A 27980-nucleotide genomic window follows, 5' to 3' on the forward strand; every position below is an offset into this window, starting at 1 on the left:
ATTCTTAAGGTTGAAGACAGAGGTAGATACTGATAACCTGTTCAGCTGCCACAGCAACCAGAGCTTATTGGCCTTAATGTAAACATGTCTAAATGGTACTATACCGTAAAATGGGAGTCAAAGACTTTGAGAAACTATCAGCCTGGTTGCCTAGTGCTCTGCGGTTTCTACATTTTCTGTTTCTACAAGCAGAGATGTACAAATAAAAATCAAATCGAATTCAGGAGGCAAACACTCTGGAGTTTCAGCTGCAAATGTGAGTTTCGATGGAGTAATGCTCACCAGGTCAAGGTCTGCAAGAGCAATGAAGACTTTTAAACGACTATGTCTGACCCATCATTCACTGATGATTATGATAATTTTGTTCATATTCACAGTGATCTTTTGAAAAACTATTGTACTCCAGTCTGGAGTCCTGCATTCATTCTGGATGTAAGCTTAGGGCTTCTTAAAGGATTGTCCAGAGAAATTGTAAATCCACTGAATTTTTACATAGTGAGGCTGACTAACACAAATTCTTACTCTGGAGTTAAAGATACTGATCTCAGCAGCCTAAACTATTTACAAAGTTGTAGCCTGCTATCAACAACTCACCTATGCCAGGCTGTGCATCTGAACACATATGTAACAGTTGCCTTGATACTTACCTGTGAGAAGAAAAAGTGTCTCCTTGCCTGCAAAATTGACACTGAACTCCATTTTTAAGATTAATGCCCTTAATTGTCAAAGAACTAAAACACTAGTGGGGATCTGATCTGTGAAATAATTTCTCTTCAAATGCAACAGACAGCATTAACTATATTTTCTCTTTGGTAGAATATCTGTCCACCCACAATGCTCAGACTTCTCATACCACCAACGGGGATCAACAGCGAGTCTTTCAAACTCAGCAAGTCCAGACCAGCAAGATATTTAGGAAAAACTGACAAAACAGAAGTCGGATAAATTGACTGGAAAAGCTTACTGAGTGAGCAGCTCCTCAAACTAAGTTAGAGGAAATTCAGTGAGAGCCATTAAAGTACAGTAATTCTGGTTAAGACAAAAGGAAAAAATATCAGTTAAAACATATAGCAATGGTCTGTGTATACCAGACCTGCAGTCAGAGAACAACTATTAAATGTATCTGCAAAAGATAACAAAGAAAAGTGAGAAAATACTGTCACTGAGTTTAAATTCAGTATAGTATCTGCCCTTCTGGTTTCAACTCATAATTCCCTCCCCTTCATGAGGTCTATAGATTTCCTTGAAAAAATAGGGCATCTAAGAATTAAACAATGAAATACTGTGCCTTACTTGCCATTGTAGATCTATTCTTTTACCTGAATTGAATTCATTCCAGCTCCATTTATGTGCCACAGATGAGTGCCAGAGACAGCTGAACAATACCACAACAAATGCTTAATAGAAAAAAGACTTTACTAAGCTAGCAATTATGGAATTGTTTATATCAAAAATGGATTATCATGGGAACATCTTGCATGAGCTGCTGGAAAGAATACAGGAAAAGATAATTACAGTATCGCCTAAAATCAAGACAGGACGAGTTGTAAAATATGCTGGTTCTCTCTTATGTGTCATCAAGTTGGACCAAAAAACATTATCTGTTTCAGACCCCCCCAAAAAATTTCAAATTGCCTTTTTAACAGTTAGTTAGTTAGGTTTTGCATCATGCAGTGCAGGGAAAGAGTCTACCTCACAGATTTGTAGCAAAACAAATTAGTTTGCTTCCTAAGCATGCTTAATGTGGTTCACTAATGGAAAACCAGGAAGAGAGAGCCAGAGTGTAAAGCTAGATCCTTAAGAGTTAAGTTATGAGCACATTGTGATGAAGCTTTGTTTGCTTGCCTTATCAAATGTTCTTGAGCAGTTAAACATATACAGTCAAAGGGACATTCATAAAGCAGTTAGCTAATGATGATAAACTGAAAAAAACATCAGAAGCACCCCATGACTGATTTCTACCTGCTGCAGAAGGAAAAAATACAGAACTGTTAAGCTTCTCTTCTTCAGTAAAGAATTTCACTAGAAAATTAGAGAAAGCTCATTACAAACAACCAAAAAACCTGATGGTACTAATGCAAAATCTAGGGAATTTAGAAACTGAGATTTTGCATCAGTCCCTTAGCTTCTCAACTAATTTTTAAATAATAAAATCATATTTCATGGGCCTTTCTTAAGGAATGTTTATCCAATTTCTGTACAAAAGACCCATAAAACCAGCAGTTATAGCGGATCAACTAGCCATGGCAGCAATCAACATCACTAAGCATAAGGTATTGGACAGCGCACAGGTAAACACACTGATAAAAGTGTAGAGGAAATTGTTACGTTCCCCCAAGTCTTTCAGATTGTCTGATTCTAGATAGCCCTAATACTAGGAAACAGAGCAATAGATAGAAATGCATGGACAGAGTCCTTAAATAGCACTTCTCACTATACAGGCCTGAGACCATAAAGAGCAGGCAGATCTCTGCTGTGGATTTTTTCAAAATGTGGTGTGTTCACTCGCACTCCTACTACAAACACCTCAGTGGTATGGTGGTATATGGCCAACATATATGGTATCCATTAACACAGCACTTTATGATCTTTGCTATAAGGGTTTGGGGAGAGAAAGAAGTCTGACATGCACAACTGTTGTAATCCCACATGATTTGGCATACAGAAATGCCCCTACGACACTAGCAGCTGAGTGCTGACAGCTGGAGGGCAGGATACCTCAGGATGTTAGTGTTTACAGCATTTTCTTCAACAAAGTGAAAATAACTACAGAAGAAGAATTTGTTTGGAATTATATCTGAACGGCCTTCTGACCTCCTACCTAGCAGTTCCCTCAACAGGCTGGACAGGCTGCAAATGTGACATTGGCCACAATTTCAAAAGCAACTGTTTTGACAACAAAACCATCATGAGGAGCTGCCTCCTCATATACACGCATTCCAGCCCCTGCTCTGGCCCCCTCCTCACTCTGTTGTGTTGGTATGACCGGCTGTGTGGTGGTGCAATAAACTGATCAGGTTAAAAATTACCATCGCTTTTTCTTCCCTGAGTTACTTTTAACAGAGATGAGTTCGCTGATCTTGTTTATTGGGTGGTTGCACAGAGAGGTGAGCTAACACAGCTAAAAGTGGTCAATAAGCCATAGGAAAAAGCCAGTTGGCTGCCCCAGAAGCAGGGGCAGTAAGTCCTTACTCTGGCACTGCCACTGCAGCAATTTGTGAGACTGCCGCCTTACTTTATGCAGCATGTCCGTTACAGCAGCCTACTGTATGTGTGGACCTCAGGTGGAAGGGGGCCAGCTGGACAAGTGGCCTCCCTAATTCAAAATCTACGTTTAAAACTAGTTTAGTTTGTTGACTAAATGGTTTTATATGTGCTTTTGTCTTAATATTGTTATGTTGGGGGGGAAATAGAGACTGTGTTATTTAAAAATATGTGTGATATGTTATCATAGTAATATATATATTTATATATGTATAGGAAATGCATTATTTAATACAGCGTATTATGCTTGTATCTTGCTAACATTTTATAGGAAGAAAAGATGTTAGTTTACACTCTGAGAAAAATAAATTTTCTATACACTGTAACCATAGAAAAAAAATCAAAGATAATTCATTGGTATATATGATAGAAGAACACTGAGAAGAGGGTAACTCAGACTCCGTTTTGTGGCAGAATAGATACTGAAGAAACAATTGCTTTAAGATGCGCTTTCCTCCTTTGAATCTCATTTCTAGCTTGTGATTGTATTAGGTTGTTCATCAGATTCTGCAAATCTGCCTATACTCGCAGGACCATTTTAACATCAAACATGTCATTTGCATTTTCAATCAAGCATTAACATAATCTTTTTTAGGGCTTGTTTCTGCCAGATTTTCTACAGCCAGTACAATGTTGAGGAGGTTTATCACATTGGTTATGCAGACAACCCAGTGGTATTGCAGAATTATAGTCTCTGTATTCCAAGCTCCCCTGGCAATAGTATAAATGGGAGATTTTTTTACTGATAGCCCTGGAAACTGTACTGAATCTGCAGCCTCTATGACTACGGGCCAAACACGTCAGCAGACACTTGGCTGCCACTGAATGAGCATGACTAGCTCTTCCAGTTTCATCTTCTGCTTAATAAGCCTTCCCAGGCAGTGGGAAGGACTGCCAACAGATTCTTCTAGTGCACCACTTTGCCTAAAGGAAGGGTGAACTGCAAAAACAACTCCTGACAAATACTTGTCCAACTAGTTCTTAATACCTTGCAGCAATGCTATTTCACAACCTTCCAATGAAAGACAGTCCAGTGATAGTTTCACCTGAATATTATTGTAGACATTTATGAACAACTTTTATCGTTCTGCTACCTTGAGATCTTGAGAGTGAAAAATATAATTGCCTTCAGACCATACCATTTGTTCTATAACAACACATCCCTAACACACATACGCTTCATGCAACTCATACTTTCTCAGCTTTACTGAGCACCTGTGCTTTGGGACGAAATTCTGAATTTCAGTCTCAAGACAACTTACTGTAAAGCCAAAGGCTATCACATGAACCAAATAAGACTGACAAGAAAACAGAATAAATCAAACTTGAAATGACTCACCACTGAAATATGTGCTGTGTTTATGCATGGTCATCCTGCATTCAGCAAATGGCTGTAAGTAATAATTATAAAAAAATAAATACAGTGAATTTCTGCATGAGGAGTTCAGTTAGTATCGCTCAAGTGTAGACAAGCACTGAATAAAGGAGGCAGAAACTGCTGCAGTTCACCAGCAGATTACAGCAGGATTGTCTGCTGTGGCGGTTAGAAAAGAATATTTGAGCTGAAAACGCTGAGAATGATTACATGCGGAAAATATGTTATCGCTCTGAGAAGCAATTTCTGAGGTAACAGCAAATTGAAGTTTTCAGTTTACATATTTTCAAACTGTTAGAAGTAACTATAACAATTCTTTCAGTGTTTTCTCTACGAATTGCAGCAACATATAATGCTGTTTCCACTTTCTTGTGAGGTTCATCTTTTCTTTCATTAATTCCTCCTTCTGACCAAAATAATGCTACGCTATCTCAAAGAAATCTTCAGCTACATTTATGTAAATGTCTGAATACCAGTGTCAGATACCAAAACTGTCTCCAGCTTTTCATGTCATGACTCAAACTCTTGTTTTCTTTTGGAAACACTACTGTCACAGGGGATTGGCCTCCCCTTACACAGGGGAGGTTACTCTGCTCTCCTTTCTTGCCATTCAGGTTATGAGACTCCTCTTACACTTCTGTTTATTCTGGGAACTGTTGCCTTTTTTTTGTTGTTTCCTAAGCAACGGTTTCATTCCCCATGAGAGAAATTTATTCTTTACCCTGAAAGAGACACTTTTCTATGAAGCATTTAAATCACCGGAGCACAGCGCTTCCATTGCAAGATAAAATATCTGGTTTCAGGTATGCTGTTTTCTCCTTGGCCAAAGACTTAGGCCGGGCTGGCTCCACACAGTACGAACACAGCCATCCTTTTAAGGACACTTTTCTCTTCACACTACACAAGTAACAACCAGTGTTACCCAACAGCTGTCATAGGATTCGACAGATGCACCCAATATTGCTACAGCAAAAATGAGATAGTGTTACAGAAACACCAAGTGTTACCACAATGTACAACCTCATTAAGAATCGTCTGCTCCTGCTTTTCTTGTTTTACCATATGGAGGGGCCATGCAGGTTTATGGTGCCCACAGGACTCTCATTTTGCCACAAATTTGCTCCTTAAATATTGAACCTCAACAGTGAAAAGAACCTCCCCTTGCCAAATATCAAAATACTTATTTTTGATAGAAAATGTTTACGTTTAGTCATTAAAAAAGAAGCCACAACAAAAGAGAGATAGAATACCCCCACACACACACACAGACAGACACACACACAGCTGAGCACACTCAAGTTCAGTCAACAGCCCACAACTATCTTTCTCAAAGAGACAGAGTAGGGGCTCACTGATTATTTTGCAGGACAGCAAGGGTAAAGCTATGTCCTGTTCTTAAAAGCACAATCACCTCCTGGTTTTCTGCAGAAAAAGAAATGAGAAAACAAAACACTAGTCTGCAATAGCAAACTGTGGGGATGGAGGGAGGGAAGGAGACTCAGATGTGACCTGTCAACATAGGCGTATCAGCCACACACATATGGCAAGTTTTATGCTATTTTTAAGAACAATTGTCTAATGAACTAATTTGCAAATAAAATGCATATCTATAATCATTGGCAATTGCCAAGATTCTGTTCATCAAGCAAAAAAAAGGGCACGTACTTTGATTGGGAAGCACTTGCTGGTGCTGCTTAACTCCCTCCTGCCTGGCACTCTTCCATTACTGTGCCTGTCTCCTCACATAGACCAGGCTTTCCCGTAGTGCCGGAGATGAGGGTGGTAACTGATCCTCATGCTAGAAAGAGTCTCATGCAAAATGATACTCTTCAGTTCAACAGTCTGACATCCCACACATGGAGTTTTCACACAAGAAACACGGAGTTAAAGCTACGTAAGGCTCATTTCTTGGCTGAATTCTGAGATGACTGAATTACAGTGCACTTGAACATGGGGGTTGGGGGGGAAGTCCAGGGAATTACCAGGTGAAAATCTTTGGGAGAAGGAATAAACTGGAGGAGAAGACTGGAAAGGATTGCGTGTGTGTGTGTGTGTGCGTGTGTGTATCACTGGACGGGAAATAAATACTGTAAGGAGGCAAACTGTTTGCACAATAACACATAAACATATATTACATAAATACATACGTACACACACACGCAGGCACGCAGGTTGCTATCCACATACCTACAAGCCCCCTCGTTTGCTGCATAAACACCTTTGGTCAGATTATGCCCTCTGCCGACAAAAAGAGAGTAGCACAGCACTGCTTTTCACTTCAGTGGGACCAGTGATTTCATGATCCAGGATAAGGACTTGCATCTAGCTTGACTATTCAAGCTATCATTTATCCAGTTGCGTCCACCTATATCATGCTGGCTCCGGTCTCGAAACAGTTTTATTTCAGGACAATAAACCACTTTTACCTGAAATTAAACCAGAATTAAGTTCCCCCACTACAAAGAACAGGCAGGTTCCAAACATAAAGGAGGATGCCTTCCAGCAGATGTGTCACTCCTCATGTGCCTGGCGGCTTCAGGGGCTTGTAAGACATACCGTCCCCATCCCCCCCCCAAATAACCTGCATACTGCATAAAGGCCCAGGTGCTGCCCTGTTAGTCATGGACTGCCACGCTGCTGTCAGCTTCACTGCATTTCCTTCTGTTTCCCCTTGGCAGAGTTCGTCACCCCATCTCCTCCACAGCATACTCTGGTGCACTACTTTCCTAATGCTTCACTTTTCTTCTGTGCCTTCCTTCCTCCATCATCTTTGTTTTCCTGCAACCAATATATCTAGCTACCCCTCCTCAAGAGCATCATCAGCCAGGTGTGCCCAGGGATGCTGAAGCAATGGGCAGCCCCCATGTAACACAGATACTGGGTGAGACTACCTGGAGACAGTATTAGGAAGGCAGCTAAAACTGCCAAGTACTGGACTTACACTGTGCATAATACTAGGTAAAAAAAAGCTGATTTCTGGTGGATATTCAACTGTGGCACTTTCTGAAAGTTGAATGGTCATGAGAGAGAACATTACGGGTGGCCTGCAGAAAAAAACATTTCTGAACTTTTTTATCATGAGCATTTTTGTTAGGACTGTATGTGTGTGTATGTATATACACATCCACCTACCTATAATTTAAAAAAAGGAAAAAATATTGTTGTTTATTACTGTTCACCTCAGTATATCTAGGACTATAGTTGGAGGAGCACAGCTATCCATGTCCTTTCCCCCAAAACAAGAAGGACAACTTCCACATGTTTATGCAATAAAACTGTATTTTTGTGTGGTTTTGCCTTTTTTTTTAATACAGACATTGTACACTTTCTTACAAAACTGCAGGTAACTACAACTTTTCTTAAATCATTTTTGGTCGGCAAGTACTGTAAAATCTTTGTGTGCAATTATCATGTATTTACAGAGCCTCATGTTAGTGATTTTCAATGATTATTACAATAATGTCACACACTCTCAACATAAGACATGGCTTAAGATAAATATATTAGTAAATAAATATTCTGAGAACATATTTCCATAAATGAAATGTGCTGCTATACATATACAGAATATATACAAGATGTTTTCTAGCTTTTAAAACATTTTTAAAAATGGTAATGAAGGAGAAAGAGCCCTTTGACCATATTACAAATCTTTACAGCAAATTTTATACAAAACAATTTTAAGTGCTATAACTTTAATTAAAAACATTTTAAATAGTGCCTCATGAGCCAAACACAATGACAACTGTTCATGTAAGTAGTAGAAAGGCATTTTGTTATAAAAACCATCTATCACAGCCAGCTAGCCTGTAAGTCTGTATGGACGTACAGGTAGCAGGGAATTAACTAAATGTTGAATATAAAAGCAAACACAGAAACCAAGTGTAGGGTACCTCTGTGGTAAGGCCTGCAGAGACTGTTGTACTGGCAGAGATTTCCACAACATGTGAATGAGACCAGTACATCCAGGAACACCATGAGCCAGAATATTCAAATTTCTTTTTCATAACCACATTTTACCACAACATGCCGTGCAGTTATAGGTACAATGCATCTCAGGTGGCCTTAGACAGTGCCTCACAAAACACCAAGCAGAATAACCAAGGTAGTATACCATAGCTTCTACAATGCATCTCTTTTGAGTGGAGGAAGGGGAAAGGTAAGACTTAAAAAAACAAACATAAACAAAAAACCCAAAGCTTTAAGAGTTTATTCTCCCAACACATACCACTTACTTCAGTCATTCAGAGAATGAATATGTTTTCAATAAGCTTTATACACAGAAAATGTGTTTATTGGAATTTTTCTTTTAATCTTATACCCAGATATTGCCTTGTATTCATTCTCTGAACAGCTGGATTTTGGTGTTTGTTCATTTAAAAAGATTTAATGTGAATTCCTTTGAATAGAAATATTTTTTCCTAACTTACTGAGTACAGAAAGTCAAAGTAAACAGATGAATGTATTTGTTATTTCATAGATGTTTGCTTCTTTTAAAATATTTCATTTGGGACTATAAAGCAAACAAGTTAACTTTGCTGGTTCTCACAATTAGCCCAGTGCTGTGAAGGACATTACTTTGGCAGAAAATGTAACATGAAATGTACATCTCTTTTTCATGTCTTTTAAGTATCTCCAAAGTGTACCGAACTTCGGACAAATCTTTGCAGAAGACTGGCACTGCGGGCATTAAATAATTAGTTTCCCTTTAGGAGAATTCCTGCTGTGAATACATCAGACAGGATGACACTGTGTCCTCAGGCACATGCAGCATGACAGGCAATTTAAACCATGCTATGGTAGCCTCTTACTCAGAAGCCGCTGTTTCCACAGGAAACAATTGCTATCAGAAGTGACGACATATATTATCTCATGATAACAAACATCCCCACTAGTACAAGAACAAGAACAAAAGTATGTGCCCAGGCTAATGGGGTACAGAGAGCACTCTGTACACAAGACAAAAATGAAGCACAACTGGCTGGGCCCAAGAAACCTTTAAAACAGATCCATCTATGGAAGCTACATCAACCACAGCAAAGAAGAAAAGAATGATTAAACCAAGTCCCTCACTTCCCCACATGCACAAAAGGTGACAAGCACTGCTCCTCTTAGGCATGCTTGCAGTCTGTAAGGAAACAAGACACCTTCTGACCTTTTTCCAAAATGAGCCAGCCAAGCCGCAAGCACCCTGCAAGCTCTGTTTTCCTGCATATGCCAGCATTCCTCACAGCCTTAACAGGGGCTACAGGTGCCTGAAAAACTTCCTATGGAAGGCAAGGTTCATCACCTACAAAGGTATTACCCTTTCTAAGCACTTTCTTCCAGCATCTGTTTGAGGGAGGGGTCCCCAGCATTCTTGACCAGTCAGAAGATAAGAGTGAGGTCCACAGTTTAGCAGGAAGTGAGGATGAGAACATTCTGAGCTACCAGTTTCCCTACCCCCACTCTGTTAAAACTAATCATAATGGCAGGAGACCCTTCCTAGCCAAATCATCAGAGCAGCATGAAAGGGGGATGAGGGGAGAGGAGAAAGGAGACAGTCCAATGCTTCACCTCCCTCAAAATCACTTATATAACTTGCTGGCTACTAGGATTTGCTACTAGGATTAGTCGGTATCTGAGCATCCATTCAGCAGCTGTATCCCTCTGGACTACTATATTTCAAGGTGCTATCTGGTTTCTAAGGCAGGTGTAGCCCTGAGCTTATCGAAGGCTGGACTCCTTTAAGTAGGAGATAACAGCATCTACACATAGCCTGGCTTATTTAACACACCGTGTTACCTCTCAGCAAGAGCTGACACGGTCACTTCTAAAAAGAAAATATAAATAACACTTTGTCATTAATATAGAAATGGCACTAGAGTTCAGAAATGCTCCACACCATGTCCCACATGGGCTTTGCACACAAATGGAGGCCTGAAGGCTTCAGGCAAGAGGGAGAAAGGAGACAATCAAGCTGATGTGGACACAGAGGAAGAGGAAGTGGGGGAGGGACTTCTCCACATTACCACTTTTGTGTGTTTGTCAAAGCTTAAAAAAATATTAAGTCCATGAGAATTTGGAGTCTCTGATAAGCTCCGCTTCTCCATCCGGGATCATCTGGACAGGTCTATTCACCGATTTGGCTTCTCTCCAAGGGATGAGATCCAGCACCTGAAGGATAAAGAAAACTAAGGAACATTGCATCTAGAATACTGCATGCAGTTTTGGGGCCCCCAGAACAAGACATTGACTGACTGGAGTGAGTTCAGCAGAGAGCCAAGATGCTCAGAGGGCTGGAGCACTCACCCTGTGAGAAGAGGGACTGGGGCTCGTTCAGCCTGCAGAAGAGAAGGCTTCGGGGGCACTCCCTAGCAGCTTTGCAATACCTACATGGAGGCTGTCACAACAGCGGAGCCGGGGTCTTCACAGTGATGCATTTTGGATAAGAGGTAAGGAACTTAAGTTGAAACATGAGATGTTCAGACTGGATAGAAGGAAAATCTTTTCACCATGCACGGGAAAATTTTTTCACTCAAGCACAGGAACAAGGGCCCAGAGAGGGAGTGCATTCTGTGTCCCTGGAGGTTGTCATGGCCTGACTGGATAACCTTGGTCTAATCCGACAAACTGACTAACTCGGTCTGATCTCAGAGCTGGCCCTGCTCTGAGCAGGAGGTTGGACTAGATGACAGCCTGAGGTTCCTTCCAACCTAGGGTACCCTATGATGCTATAAACACTCTTAAAAACAGCCCTGGCAAGGCAGGTAAGGAATACCCCTGTCATTCTGCAAGTAGTTCTTTTTTCCCCTTGTGTATGTCCACAGCAGAGACTTTCCCACATATTCTTCTACAGCAATTCCAAGTTTTTCACTCATTTTTTTTATCCTTCAGCTTGTCTGTCCCCTCCCAGCACTCCAGCCTTGCCTACTTCGGCAGCTTGCCACAGCTGCCACGACTGGCACGGTGTCCCTGGCTGCAGGAGCTCTAATGGGGGCCTCTACTAGCAGTCACTTTTTCCCCTCCCCACAAAGGATGAGTATGAAAGCTCTTATAGGGTTAGACAGTAAACTATCATCTTCTGTTCCTCTAGCTATGACCAAATCAGCACAGGTAACAAGAGAATAACACTTTTGGGTGAACGATTAGTCAATAACCTGCTCTTATGCAAAGGATGGCAGTAACCTTTATGGCTGCAGGTACCTAGGAAGCTGGCAGCATTTCATAGAGTAGGACAGAAAGGTAGAGAGTAATCAGAAAAAGCACACATATTACCTGTGGCCTTTGTGGTCGTCATCAGCTTCTGGGAGTTCAGAGTGGGACTGGGAAAGAGCATTCTGGCTTCCTCCTCCCGAGAGTAGTTCTGCCGCAGGAATGATGTTGCCTCGTAGCACACCTCCCTCTCACCCTGTACCTCTCCTATACCTTGGCAGTGCAGATAAGTATCTAGCTCAGGTGTTCCATCCCAGGAACTACAGCCTCCTGTGTGGGTCCCTTGGCACTCTGTAGGTAGGATCAGCTCACAGTCTCTGTCTTCAGGAATTATGGGAATGCGTTGACCCAGATCACATACACCCTTACAGCAGCTTGGCAAGGTGTCATCAGGAAGCGTGTACTGCACATTCACTGCATAGTCTTCTGTATAGCAGCCACCACCTCCACTGCCACTGTTGCTACTACAGGCTACCTGCTTCTCTTCATAGAAGCAGCAGGGCAACCCCTCATATTTTACCCCATCTGTCCTATGCAAGTGGTCTGAGTTAATACTGTACAAGCCTGGGGTGTTCCCTGACTGTGGTTCTATTCCTGGGCCACATGTCCCCCACAGCGGAGAGCTAAGGAAGAGTGCACTACAGTCAGCTGTCCCATTGCTAGGCTCCAGGGCAGAGTGCTGGAGTTCAAAGCAGCATGCGCATGCTTGCTCCATAAGCGGCCCTGCTATCTCTGGATTCTTCCAGTTCCTTTTAACATCCAAGGCAGCACCAGGAGTGGCCTCATGTCCTCCCTCTGAGGTAGTGCCATTTGGATCCCTGTGCTCTAATGAGGAATTACTGCTATAGTTCATATCCATGCTGCAATTAGACAGTTGGTCCCCTGAGGAAGAAGCTGGCACAGGCCGGCAGTCAGCACCCACCAGACTGTGACCATGAGCTGGAAGCTCGTCCTGGTGGGGGCCCTCCAAGAGAACAATTGCACCCCTGTTTGCACCACCAACCTCACCCACTCGGCAAGGGCTCTTACTGCGGTAAACGTATGGGTCATAGTCACTGCTCAAAGAGCTGCGAAAGGTGGAGCAGCTCCCATAAACCCCCTGGTTGCTGACCTCAGTGCAGTCAACCATGGAATCACTAGAGGAGCAGTGGCACTGACCAGAACTGCTGCTGCTGCTGTCACTCCCAGGGCAGTCAGCCAAATATCCACTGCACACCGAACGATGACCATGATAGCAGCTAAAGCTGGAGGTACTGCCGCTCTCCAAGCGGGATGAGGGCACTACATGTACCACAGGAGGGAAAAGCATGCTGCTACCAGGCTGAAAGGCACGGGAAGGACCCTTTGAGGAAATGCCAGCTGGAGGCTGTCCATCTTGCTCAGGGTAACTAAGGCCTTGGAAGTAGTAGTGCTGATACATGGTCTCATATTGGGAAAAGCATGCTGCTTTGGAAAAGTTGCGTCCGCCAAACTTGGGTCTTCGGAAGTTGTGAGCTGGAGAGTAAGCCCTGTGTTCCAGGCTACAGTGATGCGTGTTTAAAGCATGGTCCAAATGAATAGGCTGGTAACTTCGGATATAGGCTGGGGACTGGGCTTGGTAGAGGCTCTGTTCACCATGTCGCTCAACTGTAAGTACTGTGATAGGGTTTCCGTGAGGGTCCATGCTTGTCCGAGTGGGATATGCTGTTATCTGGTTTGCTCTGTGCACTCGGCCTGGGTAATGGACAGGCAGAATCACCCTCTGCTGCCGGCTGCGTGCTGGGTTGATGGATTCCAGACAGACTGGACCTGCATTTCCCTTCTTCTGTTCTGAATGAGAGAAATGAGAGTGGAGAAGTAGAAGTAGGAGGGAATAAAAAGGAATATACTTCATGCAAGAAAGAAGGATATTGTATTCCGAATTTAGTTACATTACACACACAACAGAGTTTTAAAAAAATGCACCAACTTTTTACACAGAAGGAAAAATAACAAAACAAACAAAATAAGTCAAGAGCATCTGCCTGGAAGCCTTTGAAACAGTTGTATTTGCTTAAAAAGGAAAAGAAGTGAAGTGATTTCAGATACCGTTCTCATATATGCAAAACCTTCTGCTTACACAGCATTCCTGGTCTTGCAGGTTAAGAGCAAGGCTGGCAGTCATTGTTTGAGTTTTCACTCAATGTGTACATTATTTTACATAAATGTGTATTAATAGAAAACTTTTTCAAGACAGAGGAAACGGAAGGGTGAGAGGGCAAGTAAAGGAAACCACATTCCAAGTTGCAACACCATGGAAAAATAAAAAATAATACATTGTCTTTTCTTTATCATTACCAAGAGAAAACATACCCATCTATTACAGCTATCTGTCCTCCTTGCATTCAGACGCTGACCAACGCTGCCCTCTTCTGGGCATTGCACCCAGAATGAGGGAAAACCAGAAATGTGACCTATTATTCCAGGGCATGCAGTCATTTTCAAAGAACTTAATCCTAAAAGTATTTCTAGGGTTGCATTACAATAAAGACTATGGGCTCTATGAAGATTTACAAACAGGCACAATTTCTGTTTCATCTTGTAAGCTGTTAAGCCCGAAATGGATGACCCAACTGAGCATCCGTACTGCAGCACTTACCTATGATGTTATGGCGGCAGTGAGGGCAGGTATGATGCTGCAGTAGCCAAGGATCCACACATTTCTTGTGAAATCGGTGAGTGCAGGGAATGACACGCAGTTCCTACAGGAACAGATGAAGGAACATGAAAAAGTACTCCTTCCTAATGAGTGAATTTTTCACAGCTTATTCCTAATTTTTTCAACCTAGCAACTAAACAGATTAATTCCTAGTCTCGAAGTGATAAGAAGGAAAAAAATGCCACCTGTTCCAACACAGCCAAAAGCACAACAGCTAGTGATCAGCTGTCACTAAAAGTATAGTCTGCAGGCATGTTAGAACTCCATGCAGACACACTACTTTACTTTAGGACACTTTTTGCTTTGTCCCTATGACCTAACACCTTGAAGGAGCCCATCATTAAAGTTTTCCTTAATACATTAAATGAACCTTAAAAAAAAAATATCAAGAGTCTATTTAATGACGCTTCTTGCCTACAACTACTAGCAATGGAAAATACTCAGAGAAAAGGAAAAACAACACAGCGTATATGATACTTTTTCCCTTGCCCAGCACTCTCATCCTTCAGCTGTTATCTGTTTACAGGATTTCCTGAGCCTGCTGGATATCTACCAGTTCAGAAACCCGCAACAGATCTTTCTTCCAAGTACTGCTCAAATCTCCCCATGAGCACAGGTTTTGAATTTGTAACATGCTTTGGCAAGAAGTTCCACAGGGCTACTACCTGCTGGTGGAGAAACACCACATTTTGATTCAGATTGGGTACTAGCAGTTTACGCCCAATTACACCCAATCTTGTATTGGAAAAAAATGAACGTCTGATCATTTCAGACGTTCATGCTCTCCATTCATGATTTTGTACTTCCTCCACCCCCAAGTAATCTATGACTAAAGTGCTAGCCCACTCAGTCATTTTTTTGTACAGAAACCATTCCAAATTTTGATCGCTTTGTGACTGCCCTTTTCTTAAGCGCCTTCATTTTCAACGTATCTTTTGTGAAATGAGATCAGAAGTGCACACAGTATTCAATGTGAGAGCATTACTGAACTTACACAGTGGTGTAATTATGTTTTCTGTTCAGTTCTGTAGACTGCCCCTTCTCATTTCTAATATCTGATTTGCCTGACTGTCACAAAGCACCAATCTGCTTTCACAAAGCTATCTAAGACAGCTTCAAGGTCTTGCTCCTGAACAGCAATGCTCACCTCACAACCCATCACTAATACATGTAAGGCTCTTCCCTATGTATATCACGTCATGCTGAAGTTCAGGCATGAATTTCCTGTCCAGTCAGTTTTGCACAGCCCTTCTGAAGTTCTTGTCTGCCTTCATCCTTGCTACTCTGAATATTTCCCATCAGCTAACTTCATTAACTTTCTGTTTGTAGCTTGTAGCACCCAAATACTGCAACTGATATTTTCTATTACCTTAAAAATGATGAATCTTTTTTGAATAACTTCAAAATAAAATGTCCTCAAATAATTTTTTATATGGAAGTTTAAAGCTGTGATTATTGACTGCCTCTACTCTAAGGTATTTCATCCTTTCACTGCTTCCTCTAGGTAGAACTGTGCCACAGAAGGCAAGCACTGACATCAATGCAGCGATGGTAACTGAGGAGTCAAAAAAATGGTTCCTGAACCTTTCGGCATACCTCCTTCTCCTCCTCTTTCCCAGCAATGCTGTGTGTCCGACATTTTAAAGACAAGGTGTCATCAAAGCTTGAGAATCGAAACATGAAATGTATCCCTTATGTCCAACAGAGCTTGCATGCATCATCACCTTAGCACACAACTTGTTAAAAATACCCAGAGAACTAAATGCTGAGGTAACCCTGACTTCTTTACAAGTTCTTCCTCAGAAAAGCGACTTGATGGAGGTAGCAACTTGCAGAATGAGATTCCTCACCTCTCACTTTGTAGTATGGGGAAAAATCCTTGAGATTTCTTTGGAAGCTGCAGAATGCAGCTGAGGCTGAGTTGGCTACTCAATGCGATCAATTTGGCAAGCGGCACAACCTCAGTACATGATGTACCCAACAGCCAGCCATGTACCACAGTGCTAAAATAAACGAGCTACATTCTCAGCTTGTGCTGAAGAAACCATTCATCCTTTACCTCCCCATCAATGTACTTCTCCAAGCAGATGGCACAGTCAGAGGTGGAGCTGCTACTGAGTGTGTCCAGTGCTCCACAGCTACCTTCCCGGTGTCCCTTACTTTTGGACTTAAACTTCCTGGTCTCCATTTTTTCCAGTGCTTGCACTGCAAGCCTGTTCATGGAATTCTACAACAGAAGAAAGAAAAAAAAAAAAAGAAAAAAAGAAAAAAAAAGGCAACGCTGCTGCATAAGGGACTATAACATAGCAGCAGAGAAACACCACCATATCAAATTAATGTATCTTACCAAATCACGTCAGGCCCAGACTAATGTACAATTTCATAAATTAAGCAGAGAGGAGGCTAATCAGAATTTAGATCAGAAGCATCATGAAAAGAATGCATGCTACATGCAGTAGTGAGAATTATAAGCTACTTTGATTTGAAACAGGGTGAAGGTACTGACAATTGGGATACACTGCAACAGCTCAATTAATAGGCAGCAACTATTCACGGCAATATATAAGACTTGGTCAGGAACGTTTTTTGAACTGTCAATACTGGCCCCATTATGCTCTTACCACCATATTACCAAAAGCAATACTTAAGAGAGGGATTAAAATGAAATGTTACTAAATTAGCTGTATCATTTCTCCCTCCCCCTGAATTTAATCAATAGTAGAAGTTTAGGAAGGCAGTGAGTTGTTTTCATTTTACTGTAGAATTTATCATCCCCCTTTGTAACACTTTTAACACTGCTGTTGGCCCATAACATCTTTGGATTCCTACTCAATATGTCCAAAGCAAGAATCCTAAGCATCTACAGTGCTTTGCATTCCTTTTATGTGTATATACTGGACAGTTTACAATGACAAACTTTAGAGTCCATTAGCTTCCATTTGCTTTCCCTTTCATGTTTGACAGGACAAACTCAAAGCATCTCACCTAGAATTTCTCCTAACCAAACTTTTTACCTTGCAAACCTCTCCCATTAAGAATCAATAGATGTTATTCTATTGAAAGGAGTTGCAATTTATTTTCAGTCCTGGTATTCTCTCCACAATACAGCAACAAGAACTTGGGACTTCTTTAGAAGTACACCAGTGTTACTGATAATCAACCTCTGAACAACCAGAAATGTTCTTCCTTCCCAATGGGTAAATGGACTGCTTCCATACTCTTTTCATCGCAGGATTTAACTGAATGAAAATCACAGGTCAATGTAGATCTTCTTTAAAGATACTTCCAAATTTTTCCAAAGGCCTACATCTATGGATAAAACCCTTTCCACAAAGATGGCTATTCTAAGTCAGTGTCTGGCATTTCCAAAAGTAGGGAGCAAGTTCTAGGACAACGTAAGAGAAGCTAACTTTCAGCATTCAGTGAATATCCCATTACTGCTCTTACCTGACTACGTCGCTGTTTCAGTTTGATCTTGACAAGAAGAATGAGGCAAACAAGAGAGACAACCACAAAGAAGGCCAGGAAAATTCCCATATCAAAGTACTCGGTGGGTTGCTTAAAAATTGAAACAGAAATATTATTTTTCCTTCCTTTAGATCATACTCCAATCTATTGTTCCTTTCTCTTCTCTACTTTCTCAGTGGTCATTGTCAAATGTATACCGTCACAACGGCAAAAGTCAAAGTACACATAGTTCTGTTCATTAACTAGGATACCATGACAAAAAACCTGGGTTTCATATGTCACTGCAAGTGAATGAAATACATGGAATGCCAGTCACGAGATGTCAGATTTACAGTGTCTCTGAACCGATCCCACAAAACCACATTTTTTAACTGAGTGAATAACACTAACACAAATTTTCATGATTTATTGGTTTGCCTGTGTACTTAAGTGAGTGAAAATCAACATTTGAATTTTCATCGAATGACCCACTTCTCAAATACATTTCTTAACAGAAGAATTCCATAAAAATACAACAAAACCAAAGTGGTAACTGGGACATGGATGACCTCTAGCTTTGTTCTTCTTCTATAAACTATACGTAGAGTGTTAAAAAAAACTCTTGAAAAACTATTTTATATTACAATTACAAATATCAGATATCAAATAATTCACACATGTTTAAAATATCACACAGAATTATTAGCTAACACAGGGCACACTACCTTACAATACAACGAGTGTGCAATAATAAAGTTATTTAATTTAGAAAAAGGAAAACTTCTATTATATATTTTTTTTTAGCCATTTATATATTCAAAAGAATCCTCATGAAAGACAGCAGATGCCACGTTGTGGATTCTATACTTACATCAAGTGTAGCTGCTTGTTCACAGTGCAGTTGCTCAATTTATTTACGTCAACGGAATTTCATATGTATTAATGCTCATGGGGAGCATCAAAACATCTTCACACTCAGCGTAGTTAGCAAGCACTGCCTGAAGTAACAGCAGTGTAATACCTAGATAAAGTTTCTTAAAGTCTCACCCGTGGGGGGCGATGCTGAATCCTTGCTCGTGCCACTTTCTGCTTGTTAACTATGTTCATTAGCTTGACAGCATCAGCACCCTTCACATACACCACTGGTCTCTTCAGAGGGTCCTCTGAGCCCTGGTTCAGCTAGAACAGAAGAATAGTCTACTCAAAAGGCATGTTTCAGGAAAACTACCTCTCTTTTGGACAACGGAGAGAAGAGTAAAGGAACATGAATGTGGAATTGATTCAAGTGCCAATTGTTCTCTTCTAGCATAGACCTTCACTTAAGTATTCCACAGAGTTAAACCTGAATTAAACATTTGACTTAAGCTGCTTTTTTTTACTGACCAATACTAAGGATAAGCAAACGTTATTTCTGAACAGCAGCTTTAACTTAACCGCATTATGTGCCAGTGCGTATATTAATACTATAATAAGTTAAACCTCATAATGAAGAAGACTGAAAATCTGCACATTCAAAAAAAAATTGGCCTTGCTACATTTTCCGAACCTTCTGTTATTTCAACTTTGTAGTTATATTATTCACATACAAGTTTCTTTGGCTTTCTGAACAATCTCATGTCAGAGTCCTGTCTTTCGGGCTCTTTGTATCTAGCCAATTTATTAAAGTCTGTAATTTCTGCTGTTTAACTCAGCAAACTAATTGAAACAGTTATTTGGGTTCTAGCAACCACTAGAGCTATTGGTTGCAGGATGGGGGCCTCAAAGACTAAAGCATCTGAGTAGATAGCTTAGTTTACCCTGAAACTGCCTTCCAGCCTTTTTTTGGCCTTTTTTTGAAAGGCCGAATTGTAGAATCAGAAAATAACGTGAGTGGGAAAGCACCCCACAAATCCAACCTCCTGGTCAAGACAGGGTCAACTATGACATCAGACCAGGCTGCTCAGGGCTTTATCCAGTCAGATGTTGAAAACCTTCAAGTGTGGAGACTGCATAACTTCTCTGGCCAACAAATCCAGAAAAACAATCTGCTAAACTATATACCAGAGAGGGGAATAACAAGACAAGAGAATTGTTCTGTTACAAAATGTCACCAACGCGATAAATTCATATAGCTTATTCTGAGCCACAAGAAAAATCCTAGTATAGAGGCTGGTTGATACAAAATAAGCAAGGTACTGACAAGCAGATGGAAATGGTACAGAGGACAGGAATGAGATGACAGGAGTGTGAGCAAATTGAACAAGAGTAGCGTATGGCAGAGATACCATATCCACATTGTTGGTATCTACCTGGTATTTCTGGCTAAAACATGTAGAAATTACCAACTGACTGGTCTATCATCCTGCTTACAAAGTTCTCTACTTAATCTGTCCAGAGGACAGTGACAGATTTCATTGAGACTTTAAAACAGATTCTTCCTAGTATTTGACTGGGCTTCTAAAAACACTGATCGAACTATTTGTAAGACAGATGTCTTTTGAAGAGCTAAAAACTAGCTGAAGTACTTGAATCCAACCCAGGGATCCTATGCGTCTACAAGGCTTGCTGGCCTAAGGCCAAATCCAATCACTGTCCCTACGTTCCCAGACACATATTCTCTCTCAAGCTTTCTTGTCTAAGAAAGAATTTACCTGATTCCTCAGTAGCTTTTGCACACTGCCAGACTTTTGCTAAACATGATGCTCTGGGTGCTGCTACTCCTCTTCAAACTATGCAAAAGTAAAACTAAAAAACAAATCAGACTTCACAGAGCATTTCTAAAAATAAAAGCTTCATTCTTAGTCTACAGGAAAAGGCACTCAGATCAATGGGAATAAAACCTGCAAAATCTGTATGTAAAGCCCTTCCATTTGGTAGTAATTCTGCTACCAAATTGCCCGAGGACAATTCTTCTTCCGGTCAGGCCTGCTTCCTATTTCTGTTCACTGACTGGCAGGAAGGATAGCCTTTCATAATACTCCACTCCTCGCTTTCAAAGCGCTCTCCCTTAGTCGTTCTATTGCTTGGTAACAAGCATACCTGGGAAAGCTTCCTAAACAGCTTTCCTCAGTGTCTTAGGATACTTCCATTTGAATCAAAGATACTCCAGATTAACTCATGTCAGTTTTTCCTCCATTGTTACCCATCTGTCATGGCTTTCCACAAGTCCATTGTGAGTGCCAGAATGGTATTTATTTTAAAGACAAATTAATTAGTATCCCCTGATGTCAAGGGTTCTGAAGACTTTGGCTGAGAATCAAAATGCATGAAACACAAGTGTTCAGAGCAGCATGAGAAAGGAGCCAATCAAGTAACTCTTACACTTAAGAGTATGAAAGCTAGGTCTAGTTATTCTTCTCCTGTTTGTGAGTGTTTGCATAGGCTGCTGCTCTGTCCTCTAACAGAGCCTACTTTGTCAGCTACTGCACTAAGCCACTAACCTCCTTCTATTTTATTGGTACACCCAAAACATTCAATCATCCACTAGACTAGTTTCCCAGCTATTGGGGACAGTTGCACCCAGTTTATTATCAAGAATCAAGGAAGGACAGCTATTGCTGGTAGAGGGAAGAGAGCAAGAGACAGTAACTCAGCTTCACAAGTTCAGAGTGGGGTGGCTGAAAGTAACTGGAAGCTGTACTACAGAGAAAAAATTGGAAAAAGACAGATTACATCTTTGTGCAAATAATTTTTCTGTGTATAAAAGGGGAAAAAATATCCCTGAGAATGTTTGCAAGATCAAGGCTGTAGCCTTGATGCACATGCAGAGCACAGTTCTCAAAGCATCCATTGCACACGGTCTGCATTCCTTTGTCCAACAGATGCTCATTTCAGAATTAAAGCCAGCTTTTTTAATGTAAACATTGATGGTCTCTCTTTTCCCCAAGAAATTCAGGCTGCACTTAAAAACATTCAGCTTCACTTGCTTCTGCTGTAGCAGAAACAGCAGTTTCGTTTCAAGACAAAACAAAACTAAACCAAATACAGACTATTTTTGTGCTTGTTATGTTTCTTCTCTCTACTCAAATAACTCAGAATTGGCTGGAAGGATCTTGTCAAAGCATTTCACAGAACTATTACCTCACCCACTTCACATGAAAAGATGGAAGTTGTACTGAGACCCCAAAAAAAGAAAAACCCTGCTTGTCCACAAACTACATAGGCCAGAAATCATCAGCTGTGAACAAGAAAGAGATGTTTCTAAGTTTTGTAAGAATCTTGTTTAGAACCAGGTTTGAAAGCCATTTTGCAACGTCAAAAATAGCAGCTGCTCAACAATACTATTGATCACAAGCTGGGTAGGGCCAAACACCCTGTGCTTTGCACACAGAGCTGGGCAAAGAAAACCTCCTTGACTAGATAATGGGCCACAAAAAATTTGCCTCCATCCTTTCTCAAAACCTCAATCCCAGACCTGGATTCTGGATTCTAGCAAAGGCTAGAAGAAAAATGTAACTCCCCAAACTTTTCTCTCTCTACCACATTCTCAACACCTCCATTGCTTCCTGCCTGCCAGAAGATGAGCAGGAAAACCACAGCACCATGTTACCCAGGGTCAATAGCTGCATGTCTTAAGGTAGGTGTGCTCTAAGACCTGTATGCTCTCAAGTCTTGCCTCAGCAACCCTAAAAGAACCCAACAGAGGCCGTAATAAAACTAGGCTCCCTTCTTCATACCTGATCAATGGCATCTGGGTTTTCAGAAACATCAAAGATGACCGCTGTGGCTCCTCGCTGTACTGCTCGTTTTGCCTGCAATAAGAAAGACAGCATCCTCAGTCCCACCCCAAAAGATGACTTCTTACCTCAAAAATGACTCCCTCTCCTCATCCCCAGATAGCAAACTTAACATTGCGCGTTTCTGTGTAGTTAAAACAAATGACAGAGCAATTACAAACACAGGAGTTCCTGAACCAGCATAAAATGTAGTTAAACTTCACTATAGCTTCTACAATCTCTCTGTCCCTTCCTTCTCAAACTCCTCCTTCAACAAGCTTTTAAAGGAATTCAATTGTGATTTAGACCCTCTAAAGACTGTAAGTAAAAGAAATTTTTTGAATTAAATTCTGTTCTTTTTCTCCACGTTACTTCAAAGTGCCATTAAAAACAACCTTCCCTGTGATTTGGGGTGGAGATACAAGCTCACTAGTGTAGAAAATAAAGGTGGACCAGGTTCTTCACACGTTTTCAGGGTCATTCTCACAGTTGTGACAAACTCTAGCATCTCACAATCCTTGCAAAAAGTGTCTCAGAGAATACTGCTCTTTCTGACCGTTAGAGATCAGAACTGTTGCATACAACACTTCTTACGCAGCTCAGATCAGACCCATTTAAGTGCATGGCTTTTCATCAAATACACAGTCCAAACCTGGAGTTACCAACAGCACAGAGGAGATATTACAACATATTAAAATCCTCTGGGATAGAGAAAACAGTATTTTAACCACCGAGGCTGAGGCAGGGTATTTTTACCAGTTTCTGCCACTGTGCCTCTGTACATTTCTGTTCAAATGTTGCTCAATGGCTCCACAGAGCAAACATTCCCAGTAACTTTTCAAAGCTGTTACTGCCTTTGTTGGATGCAGAATGCAAATAACTATTTCTCTAAGCGATGACTGCTATCACCATCACAGTATGAAACAGCAGGACACTGGCTCTTCATAGAGACTAGCGGAACCTGAACTTAAATTGAGATATAAAAGAAATATATGAAAGCGATAAACTGCGAAATATCATTCAGTGTTTTTCAAGAATGTTGGCCAGTACATAGATGTTAGTTTGAACACCTACAGGTCATTTTCTTTGCTCTATTCTTATATTTTATTTTAAATCAACCAAGCCCATCAGAGAGCACATGAGGGAAACCAACTCCCAAATAGGGTCTCTTTCTCAGCCCAGCAGGTATTTGTCCCCTTTGAAGTCAGCACACCTGGCTAATCACTAATAGCTGTTGGGGAGGAAAAGTTAAAAGGAATCTACTACACATTCTCCACTGCAGTGGCCCTGGGGTGAAAGCTCATCCAGGTTTCCCCAGAAGGCACCTTTCACAGACATGCAGTGCTTGTAGAACCGTTCAGGCCACTTAGATTGTTCTCTCAGGATGGTCAGTCAACAAGCAAGGCACTTTGATCTCTGAAGATATTTTTAAAGATATTGTGCAGGTTGGTTCAGAAAAAAACCCCTTGATTTTGTGAAAACACTGAATGAGCAGTACACGGTGCAGCAATTCATTAAGTTTCCCCCACCAAGATGTAATCTGTATTCCCCACTTTGTATTGCAAAATCAGATGTTAAGAGATGAAAAGTACCGATTGAGTTCAAAAATCGTACTGAAGAAGAAAACAGCAAGTGGGGTGGGCCGTCTGCCACCTCCCCCCTTCTGCAAACTCGCCGAGCCAGTTTAACCGCGGCCAGCTGCAACCAGCAGCTTGTGCCGGGCCCCGAGCGCGGCAGGGCTCGGCCCGCCTTCCACCAGCACTTCTCACTCGGGGCCCCCGCCGTGCCCCTTCCCGTGCTAGCGGCCACCCCAGCACAAGGCGCACAAGGCTCGGCTGGGCTGGGCTCGGCTGGGCTGGGCTCTACCCGCGGGCAGGAGCTCAAGCGCCGCCAGACGCAAACCGCCCCATCCCCGGAAGTGACGTCCTGCCCCGGGGCGCGGGGGTGCACGGCAGCCAGCGGGAGAACCGGGAAAGACGGATTTTTTTTCCTCACTAGGGTTTAAATCCGGATCCCGAAGGAAGAGGCGATGCGGGCGCTCTCGGGGAGCACGCGCCAAAGTCGCTAGGGAGCCTCGCTCTGTGCAGGACCCCGGGTGCTAAAGAGCCTGGTTCGCACAACGGGACCGCGGCAGCGGAGGCCGGTTGCGAGCGACCCGCCGGCTCCCGAGCGCCCTGCGCGGGAGCCCCCCGGCAGGCAGCCCGCCCGCCCGCCCGCGGCACGGCAGCGACGGACGGCGGGGAAGGTGGGTGCCGCGGCGGCGCGCTCCGCCGAGCCCGCTCCAGCGCTCCCGGGGCTCCGGCTCCGCGGCTTGGTGGCAGCCCGCCTGACCGTCCAGGTTTCGCTGGCAAGAGATGAGAGAGCAGCCGCCAGCGCACCACAGCGTGCCGCTCCTCGCCGCTCCCCCGTCCTCCCCCCCCTCGAGCTCGTTTTTAAAACCACCGCACTCTGTTGAGGAGCAAACGAGTGCGAGCAGGCTGGGGCCTGAGCGCCGACGCTTTTTTTCGTCTGGTATTCGCCGCCTTCCCTTCAGCTCAAGATGGCAGCCGGGGGGCCGGGAGCGCACCTGGGCGGGCGGCCCCGCTGCCCGCCTCAGACCGCCGGACGGCTCCCGGGAGGCACCCGGGGAAGCCTGGCTGCCTGCGCCCCGCCTTCTCACCCCCAAAGCTGTAGGATAATTAAAGCCGAAACGCCTTTGAAAATACCCTGTCCACTACTCAGTAATCAGGACAGCTCAAAATAACAGCGCCATGGAAGTCCCACTTAAAATAATGCCAGTCTATAATAGGCATGTGACTTTTTCGTTTTGGGCTATTCAGTATTTAAAGACTGCCCCTAAGTAATTTTTCTAAGCAAAGTGGCCAAAACCTAGATCAAAAATAAAGACACACGTTGGATGAGGGGAGAGGGAAAAAAAGTACATGCTTTATCTTTACAATACCATGGCAAACAAACAGGCGTTTCCTCAATTCGATTCCCATGCAATTGACAGAAAGCAGTAAAGGTGCCAGGCATATCCCTTTCTGAGATTATTTGTCTTCTGTGGTTTAAAATAAATGACTATCACTACCTAGCAGTATTCTTCCTTTTTTGTAAAGAGTAATAAAACAAAAAAATTTATAACTGCACTTTTAGTAACTCCAGTGATCACTCTCTGCTCATAGTGACAACAACCTTTCTTTGCATTCGGAGTCTGAAAGCCTACACTACTACAGAGCAACGGACTCTGACCTGTTTGCTCTGCATGGCCACTATATGCAAGCACCACCATCACAACTTTTTCTGTGAAGTGCTCCCACATCCTGATTGCAGCTCCGGGGAAGTTATACGTGTTCTGTGTTGATCAGCGGCTAACTAAATGCATGACAGGCAGAACCGCAGGGCTCAATTGTGCAAAAACACTAATGTAGAGAGTACTAAGCGTGCCTTGGTCCTAGAAACAGGACTGGAAATGACAACAATCTTCAGCAAGCCCCGTATTTGCAATTCAAAAGTTCTTCTGTCCTTAAGTACAAACATAATAAAACACAAAATATAGGTTAGATGTAAGTAGGTCTTTGTAGGATAGAGACAAGTCACCTGGCATCTTATTTGACAAGCACAACCTTAACCCACTGTCTGAAATTACTACAATTTTTGTGGAAGGTAGATACGTTTTTTTACAGGGGACAACTGACTTATTGGCATTTCCCCCTTGTGTTATATGTAATGATGGTGTAAAAATGACAATGGTTTACACACTTGCAACCTATGCTACTATGTCTAAGTGCTGTGGTTGGGAACTGCCTTACTTAAAAAAAAAACCTCAAACTATTTCTGGTAGAACACAGCTGGTCAGCAAGGGAGACCTAACAAAAATCTGGGAGTATACAGCTGAAAGAAAAAAAGAGAAATCTCAGTTTCTTCTTTCATTTTTAGGAATGAAGTTCCAAATATGGAAATCTGTTACAAAACCAAGGAGTCCTCCTGTGCGCATCTCTTGTCATGATCATATGTGGTAACCCCTGCAATATGAAGAAGGTTCATGCTGTTCACACGGCAGCCCTCTTTTCCTATGTGAGCTCTAACCAGCTCCCTGACTGTGTGCTCCCCAGATGAGGAAACTGTGTAAGAAAGACAATCACAGCCTGAATCTCGTATTGCTCATTTTATGAACTTAGAGATAGCTCTCATTAAGTTAAGTCTCCTTTTCCATGTATTAGTCCTGCCTTTAGGCCCCGTCAATACTGATTACAATGCAGTGGGAAGGCCCTCACAGGTCTGGACACTTACAGAAGGAGGAAAAAAAATCTCCAGTTCTGTTTTTCAGATCTTCTGAGCAGTGGTGACTTTTGCAAATTCCTTTCACAGACTGCTTTCAGAGTGTCCCAATAAATGCAGCTACAGTATTGTCAGAAGCACAGGGGCCAAAGAGAAGACAGAGCAACAACAAGCATTTTCAGTGGATGTAGATAACAGACCGGCCATGCAGAAGTAGCCTATACTACACAATTAGAGGGTAAGAATAAATCTTTAGAATTGCTGAAAGGGCAAAGAAGCAAGAAGAGGTCCATTTACAGCATGATAACATTGTGGAGTGGTGATACAGGCACAGCAAACCACCTGATGAGGAATAATATTTGTATTTAAAATTTATCCTAGCAACTTGGAGTAACAGAAGCAGTAAATGAAGTGCAGAGAATTTCAGTCCATAACTGCACTGAACATTCTGCAGCAACATATTGCAACTATCACAGCAGCAAATGCTAGAAGCTGTACTCCAATATCCATTCTAACCTCTTCTTGTGTACTGATTTTACTTGTATACAGATTCAGACTCCATTTGAACTAATGTTTTTGTGTATTGGTTTCAGGTTCTATGATTTTTTTACCCCTTGAAAGTACATGCAACATCAGCTTAGCTCAGAACTGCATATAAATCCCTATTCTTGTTGGTAATAGAATTAAGAGTAACAACTACCAGATTTTTTTTAAATATTAGTGCCATTTAAAATTAGTATTTTCAGGTCTTCACAGCAGTTTCTATTGGATTTTTTCTTCTTTGTCTCTGATGTAGTATGCAACAGCTTAAAAGTGGTTCAAAGACATTTCAGTTAATCATAAGCCAGGCATGGAACAATAAGCAACTTAGTAGTGTTTCCCCTTACAAAGCCAAAAAAAACAAGCTTCAATAATCTACTGTCTTGTGGATTAATGATACTACAAAACTAAGCATAATAGCTAGTGTGAATAGGCTGAAAATAAAAAGGACAAGACAGACGAGTATCTAGGGGTTCTATTTAAACCTATTAGACTTCATATTGCAGCATGTCCAGAAGAATAAAAATCA

At 41.9% G+C, this 27980-nt stretch overlaps 2 protein-coding genes across 6 annotated transcripts in view; one reads left to right on the plus strand and one right to left on the minus strand.

Moving 5' to 3' along the window:
• Positions 1–3415, plus strand: part of KREMEN1 (kringle containing transmembrane protein 1) — a 40460-nt gene extending 37045 nt beyond the window's left edge. Inside the window, exon 9 of one of the 2 annotated variants that reach the window (XM_087754481.1) lies at positions 1–3415. This exon is cut by the window's left edge and continues 560 nt beyond it. The gene's annotated coding sequence lies outside the window, so the exon portion shown is untranslated. The other variant, XM_087754482.1, reaches the window with a different exon arrangement.
• A 4485-nt stretch (positions 3416–7900) lies between these two features.
• The window catches only part of ZNRF3 (zinc and ring finger 3), a 119609-nt gene continuing 99529 nt past the window's right edge, over positions 7901–27980 (minus strand). For 3 of the 4 annotated variants that reach the window (XM_087754548.1, XM_087754546.1, XM_087754549.1), the window contains exons 3-9: positions 22613–22687; positions 19005–19136; positions 17958–18068; positions 16570–16737; positions 14451–14553; positions 11897–13642; positions 7901–10795 (exon numbers count right to left, since the gene is read on the minus strand). In XM_087754548.1, coding sequence (XP_087610674.1) covers positions 10752–10795; positions 11897–13642; positions 14451–14553; positions 16570–16737; positions 17958–18068; positions 19005–19136; positions 22613–22687 — 2379 coding nt within the window. In that variant the 3' untranslated portion in view covers positions 7901–10751. The remainder of the gene's footprint in view (positions 10796–11896; positions 13643–14450; positions 14554–16569; positions 16738–17957; positions 18069–19004; positions 19137–22612; positions 22688–27980) is intronic. The other variant, XM_087754547.1, reaches the window with a different exon arrangement.

The sequence above is a fragment of the Nipponia nippon genome, unplaced genomic scaffold (genome assembly GCF_047370975.1).
Source record: "Nipponia nippon isolate SJK-2023a ecotype South Korea unplaced genomic scaffold, ASM4737097v1 scaffold_18, whole genome shotgun sequence".
In the NCBI taxonomy this organism is placed as follows: Eukaryota; Metazoa; Chordata; class Aves; order Pelecaniformes; family Threskiornithidae; genus Nipponia; species Nipponia nippon.